This window comes from Athene cunicularia (genome assembly GCF_003259725.1).
Source record: "Athene cunicularia isolate RWA chromosome 18 unlocalized genomic scaffold, athCun1 chr18_part1, whole genome shotgun sequence".
NCBI classification, from domain to species: domain Eukaryota; kingdom Metazoa; phylum Chordata; class Aves; order Strigiformes; family Strigidae; genus Athene; species Athene cunicularia.
The window spans coordinates 13,325,571-13,332,299 of record NW_020799123.1 but is presented as its reverse complement, the minus strand read 5'-3'; the positions used below and the strand labels follow the sequence as shown (position 1 = coordinate 13,332,299).

The window sequence follows — 6,729 nt, the reverse complement described above, 5'->3', positions numbered from 1 at the left end:
CCTCCGCCCGCCCGGTGCTGCGGGGCTCAGCCCCCCCGTCCCGTCCCTCCCGGCGCCGTGTCGGGCGGCCAGCGCTGGAGCGGGTGACGTCACCGTGTTTACACGGGGCTCGTGGCACGGTCTGCGATCAGGAATGTGGAGAATGGGGCCCGCGTTGAATCATGCGCGGTGCTGTCAGCTCCCTTGTGCTGCCTTTGAGCTGAGGAGAGAATTGGCGGCGCTTGTGCTGAGTTCAGGCCTTTTGAGCTCTGGGGAAATGTGTTGAGGCTGCATTTTCTTCATTGCAGTCATCGCGTTTGGCACTTTTCAGTGTGATCTCTCTTCAGGAAGCTATCAAAAGCTGAGCAATCAGCAGCCTGGAGAGTTGGGCCGAGTTTGGTCTCTGTCTTGGTGCCAGTTCTCCGGGTGTCCTCTCTGTGAGATGCCAAACAGCCCCGTTTCTGATCCTTCAGACAGGACCTAGCAAATAGCCGAATAGTCTCCAGGTTGTTTTTCCCGTTCTACTGACTGACTCGTGTGTTGCTGCGTCTTGTTTTGATCCCCCTGGGAAGGGGGATGAGGAGAGGTGGGATCACCAGGTGCTTTTGGGGACCATCCTGTTACAGCTTCGACAGCTGTCGTGGGAGACTTCTGCCTGGGGAGGTTGGGTTCCTCTGGGTAAAAGTGCTCGTGACTCTTAGAAGTTCAAGAAAAGGCAGATTGCTGTTGTGAGGGGCTGGGAGCAGCCCCTCCGTCTGCTGGCAGCGCTCTGGCCCCACCTCAGCTCCACCAGAAGTGCTGGTGCGAAGGCTGGACGGCGTCAGCGCCCCTGCCCCAGGAGCCTTCCCAGTGCCTGCCCGAGGCAGCACCTTTGTTGCCTTGTTGGTTTTATTTCGGCTTTGGTGTGATGAAGGAAGCTTGAGCACTTGTCAGGCAGCTGGAAATTCTTCAGTGCCGTGAGGCAAGGACGTTTCCGTGGTCCCGCTGATCGCGCCTGCCCTGGCTCCTTTCGCTCACTGCGGGACGGTGCAGGGAGGTGCTGTGGGGGTGACACTGGTCTCCCCAGATACTCCCCTCCTTCTCCTGTTTTCCCAGCAGCCATGTTGTTTGCTGAGCAGGAGCAGAGGAAAGAAATAACTGTATGAGAAAGAGTGAAGAATGGACGTTATGAAGCAGTTGCTTGCCTGCTGTCCATCCTGCGTTAGCCTTCTCCGCTGCGGCTCCCTTCCTTGGACAGCAGCGTGACCCTTTCTTCGCCAGCACTGTCAGGCTGTAGCAGCCATCTCGTTGGAAGGAGCATTGTCCTCTGGGTATAAATAACCTCCCTCCTGGCAGGCTGGAGGCTTTGGGAACGTCTCTGCCGGTGTCCTGGGGAATGCTGACCCTGTTCACCTCCAGGAGGTGGTAGATGCATTGCGGGGAGCCTGCGCCACAGCTGCTACAAGAGCATAAATTCATATTTGCTGACTTATGCATCTGGTTCTTGGCTATAACTGTACATCAGTGCCTCTTACATTTAGCAGAGCAGTAGCAAACAAAATTGTTGTTGACTGGCCCCAAAGAGACAAAAGGTACGGAGGTGTTGTGGAGTGCGTGTGCGTGGCAGCGCTCGCCTCCCTCAAGGAGGTGTGTGGTCTGAGGCGCAGCTCTGTCTGTCCAGCGATCCCGGCAGGTCGATTCCCTCTGAACTAGCCTGAGGGAAGGAGGGACGTAGGGACAGGAACAGGAGCTTGGGTGTGAGCCGCTGTAAAACCAGGCCTGGGGATTCCTCAACATCTTCTGTGGCAGTGGAGGGTCTGCTCTCTGGTTTGGGCCACTCTTAATCTGTTCCCTTATGAGCACGCCTTGGCTCTGAGAGTAGGGGGGGAGAAGGTGGTTCTGGGCCCTGGCGTTGCCAGGGACTGACAGGGACTCTCTCGCAGAAGAGCTTCAGCTGGAGTCAGCTTTGTGAGGCCGGGTGAAGGCTGCGGAAGCATCAGCCCAAAGTTGTGATGGATTCCAGTGTGCCCAAACGTGTCCTCGTGCTGCGGTGTCAGGTTGGGAAGGGTTGGGTGCAGAACTCTGACTTGGCCCTGGATGTGCGAGCTCTCCTGGGAAGCAGAAAGAGTTTGGGGGGGTGTGAGCACGGCCGCGGTGTTCCCCCGCCCTGGGGGTGCCTGCTGAGGCCTGCTGTGGAGGCAGAGGCTTCCCCTGTGCTCCTTGCCCGGGGTTGTTCCTGAGGCGCACCGGCTGCGTCCTTGGAGGCACCTGGAATGCGGTGGGGTCCTGTCCTGGGGGTGTCGGAGTGGCCGGCTGCCTTCCTCTGCCTGGGAGCGACGAGGATAAGGCTGGGATGGAGCAAGAGGTGCCGGGTGCCGGCGTGCTGAGTCAGCATGACTGGCCTGGAGCCGCCGTGCTCTGGACCCAGCCCGCTGCCTGACAGGCTATTTTTAAAAATGTGGCTTCCGTATATTCTGACTCCTCCTAGTTTTTTTAATTTCCCCCGCCCCGAGCAAAAAAAACCCCGGCACTGCCACAGGGCCTCTGTGGGAGCGGGGCTGTGGGGGGCAGCGGTCCTGCCGCCCGTGCGGGTCGGTCGAGTGTCGCGGGGGCTGGGATGTGCAGCGGCACGGGGCTGGACCCTGCCGCAGGCTCTGCTGCGTCCTGGGGGCTGACCTGCCCTTCCTTCCCTTCCAGAACCTGATTGACGAGGCTGTCGTGTTATGACGACCCCCAACAAAGGAAACAAGGCCTTGAAGGTAACGCGGCGGCGGAGGGAAGGGCTGCGGTGGCAGGTGCAGGCCTCTGCTCCCGGGCTCACGAGCACCTGCCGCCTTCTCTTCCAGGTGAAGCGGGAGCCAGGCGAGAATGGGACCAGCCTGACAGACGAGGAGCTGGTGACCATGTCTGTGCGGGAGCTGAACCAGCATCTGCGGGGCCTGTCGAAGGAGGAGATCATCCAGCTGAAGCAGCGTCGGCGCACGCTGAAGAACCGGGGCTACGCGGCCAGCTGCAGGGTCAAGCGCGTTACCCAGAAGGAGGAACTGGAGAAGCAGAAGGCGGAGCTGCAGCAAGAAGTGGAGAAGCTGGCGTCCGAGAACGCCAGCATGAAAATGGAACTCGATGCTCTCCGTTCCAAATACGAGGCTCTGCAGAACTTCGCCAGAACCGTGGCCCGGAGCCCAGTGACCCCTGCGCGGGGGCCTCTCACCTCCAGTATGGGCCCCCTCGTCCCTGGCAAGGTTGCTACTACTAGTGTCATCACAATAGTGAAATCCAAAACGGACGCCCGGTCTTAGTGAAGCGAGTGTTGCCTGAGCTTGTCTGTGCAGGGCAATTAGGCACAAAACCAGCCTGGAATCCCCAAAGCACAAACCCTCCCCACATGGGTCCGGGTTCTTTCTACTTGGCCCAGGACTGGCCTGCTGATCACTCCAGTTTTATTTTGTTGTGTCCACATTGGTATGAGCAGTGGTGGTGCGTCCCTTGCCCTGTGCGGTCTGCAGCCCTCAGGCGCCCCAGGACAGGCTGCGAGATCTTGGCTTTCCAGCCAGAGAGAGTCTGTGCAGCGCGGCCGATGGCAGGGCGACGGAAGGGCTTGGGGACGGTCTGGAGGGAGGCTTTCCTCCTGGGGGCCAGGAACCCTAAATCTCAGTCACTTCCAAAGGCTTTATTTCATTACTCTTCCAGGCGGTGCATCTCGGCACCTGACTCCCAGGTGCCTGAACCTGCTGCTTTTGTCTCCTTTGGTGCCCGTAGTTGCAGTTGGGGTGTTCTGTGTGGTAGGTTTTTATTCCTCTCTAGCTGTGCCTCTGTGCCCGAGCAGTGGGTTCCCTTCAGACGTCCGTCGCGTGAGCCGTGTGAACTAGCCGTGGTGGGAGGGACGATGCTGCCCCTGCCCCGCCACGGGGAGGACGCCGGGACAGGGCCCTGCGCCCCGGGGAAGGGCGGGAGGGAGGGGGGAAGGTACCGTCTCGACTGCAGGCCGGTTTTGTGCCTAATGTGTTGCACTGAACAAGACCAAAATCACTAGTTGTTCCCGTGTTTTGAGGGTATCAAGTGTCTCTAGTGTGATGGTTTACACAACCAGTTTATGTGGTTAAATAGCCCTTTATTTAAAGAGAGAAACATCATTTTAAGAGTTATTAAATTATCTAAGTTTAAAATTAAAATCAGACAGAAGAGAGAGCGTATTTATAGTCAGCTTTTTTATCTGAGAGGGCGAGAATATTTGACCATATGAATGGCGAAATATTCTCGGAGACTTTGCTAGTTAAAAGTTAATAAATAAATAATTTTAAAGTTTCTCATGAACCTCCCGCAAAGTGTTTGTGGCTCTGAGGTTAGTTTTTATAAAGAGTTATCAGACTTTATTTATAAAACTTAGAAAAAAAGACAAAAAAAGAGGCAAGTCCTGTTTGATATCTTTTTGCAATTGTACCAAAAGTGACTTATTCTCGACCTCGCTGGCTTCCGTTGTGTCCCCTCGTGTCGCGCTCTCTGTGCTGGCGGAGCTCTCGCGTGGCGCTGTGCTGTGGTGGTGCCCGTGGCTGCCTTTGCCGTCTGCTTTCGTTTCACGCTGCCGTCATTTTCCCTAAGCTCGACCGAGAGATTGAGTTGGAATCTCTCCAGATTCTCCAGAAGGACACTGGCACGCGGGCAAAGGCGCCGCTGCTGCTGGAGGCAGAGGTGGATGGCTGGTGCGGGGCAGCGGTGGTGCCTGCCCGGAGGACGCGTCCCGCCGGGGCCGGCTCGGGGCTCCCACCAAGCCGTGGACACGGGGGACTCGCTGCGCTTCCCCTCCTCCCCCAAGGCTGGTAGAGGAGTAACCCAAGGGAGAATTGTCCGAGTTTAGGAGGAGACTGATGGGATTTAACTCTGGAATTGGATCCTGTGGTCACAACTTGTGTTGCTCCTGCAGCCCCTCTGACAGGAGGGGCGAGTCTGCCGGCAGCGTGGGGCCAGCGCCAGCCCTGAGTGTCTGCACGTTGCTGGAAATTAAGCTGTGGCATGGTTGCTGTCTTTCCTGGTGCAGCTTCTGTCTGTGGGTGTTGGAAGAGTGCTTAGACTTACAGCTGTGTGGCACAGCTGAGAAGCTATTTGTGGCCACGCTCCGTTTCCACAAACACTTTGATCCCCCTCTCCCTTCCCCAAAGATTTGAGCTGAATACTGAGTTGTTGTAGAGAAGCAGGACGGGGTGAAGGCCATGGGATCTCCTGGCTGCAGAAAGTCTCCTGAGTGGAGAGGACAGACCAGGGTGGCCCAGGTGAAACCGCAGCCTTGCGGGGAGGCGTGGTTCACCGTGCTGGCTGGGTGCTGGGGGTGTCTTTCTCATGTAGCTCAACTGATACTGCTGTCCTCGGGGCTGAGGAGCGGGTAAATCTGACAAGAGTCGGAATGTGGCAGGAGAGAAGCAGATCGCTGGTGGGGATTTTCTGCTGGAGCAGATCAGCTTTGCTCTGACCGATTGGGAGTTGAGAGAAGCTGTTTGGGATGCTTTTCCCAGTGAACTTGAATGAGGAGTGGGTTAGAACATTGCCTCCATGCTTCCCCGCCCAGCCTTGGGATTTCTCTGAGCTGAAGTGTCCCACCTGCAGCGTCCCAGCCCTTTGCCCGACGGGCCATGCACTGAGCAGTGCTCGGCACAGAGCTCTGGGCTCTGACCTCTGTCTTCCGGCAGTGACGTGGTGCCTGGAAGAGGTGAGATGTTCCAAAACACCTCTTGGCCTGAGGTGTCAGTGCCAACCCCGTCCCTTGGAGCCAGCCTGAGATGGAACCTGGCTCAGGCACCGTTCTGAGCCCAGCTGGAGGCCTGACCTCGGCGGGGTGAGCAGCCGAAGTTCTGTGCGTGGGGCTGGTTAGGAACTGAGCTCCAGGGGCTGGCGGCTGTGGCATGAGGAGGGTCCCATCAACAGAGCAGTGATGATGGGCGATCCTGCAGCCACGGTGAACTTGCCTCAGCTCTGCTCTGCAGCAAGGAATGTCCGTGTCTGTCCGGGCCTGCGGGTGGCGGCCGTGCCGTTGCCGGTTGCTGCTTTGGAGCGAGGCGGTGAGTCAGGAGGACAGAGCAGGTGGCAGCACCGGCTCCACCCGACGCTAACACCGTGGTTTCTCCTCCCCTGTGGTGTTTGCCGGTTTGCGGCCCCAGCCCGCGCGAGTGGCCGAGCCTGTTCGACGATGGCACGTGGTGTAGGGGGGAGCAGGGGCGAAGCTGTGCCTGTGTGATAAACGAGCTGGGTGTCGACAGCAAGGGCCCCTTGTGAGTGCTGCTCCCCCTGCTACTGGTGCTGGTTTTGGTTTTGTTCTCGGTGAAGTGTTGGACCCCAAGTGATGTATTTCTGCGGTGTTGAGGAGTCTCCCGCCCTGCCCCGGGGACCCGTCCCCTGCCAGCCGGCTCCCTGCGCCCGAGCCGTCACGCTGACCCCTCTCTCGTATATAGCGTTCTGGAGTGTGACAGTTCTTGTTCCTGAGGTGCTCGTCCGTTTGGTTTCCTGCTGTGAAGGGTGTCGTGTTTTCTTTCTCCTTTTCCCGGTGCTGTCGCGGCGGTGGTTGGGGGGGGCCCTGCCCCGGCCTGCCCGCAGAGCGACCCCCGGTGTGTTGCCCCCGCGCCGCCGCCCGGGGGTTTGTGTATCTCGTGGTGAATTGTGTGAAGTTCCCCCCGCAGCCTCGGCGGGTGTCGCTCTCGGGACGGAGCGTGGGGCCGGGGAGCGGCGTGTCCTGGCCGCGGCCGGCGCTCTGTCCCCGTGGCCCGGCCTGGGCCCGCCCGCCCG

General features: G+C 58.8%; 1 protein-coding gene across 2 annotated transcripts in view; it reads left to right on the top strand.

The window, feature by feature from the left end:
* MAFG (MAF bZIP transcription factor G) overlaps positions 1 to 6,723 on the top strand; it is a 7,048-nt gene extending 325 nt beyond the window's left edge. The window contains exons 1-3 of one of the 2 annotated variants that reach the window (XM_026861015.1): positions 815 to 1,289; positions 2,656 to 2,717; positions 2,805 to 6,723. In XM_026861015.1, the coding sequence (XP_026716816.1) occupies positions 2,682 to 2,717; positions 2,805 to 3,257 (489 nt within the window). In that variant the 5' untranslated portion in view covers positions 815 to 1,289; positions 2,656 to 2,681 and the 3' untranslated portion in view covers positions 3,258 to 6,723. Of the gene's footprint in view, positions 1 to 814; positions 1,290 to 2,655; positions 2,718 to 2,804 lie in introns of those variants that run through there. The other variant, XM_026861016.1, reaches the window with a different exon arrangement.
* Positions 6,724 to 6,729: the final 6 nt, after the last annotated feature.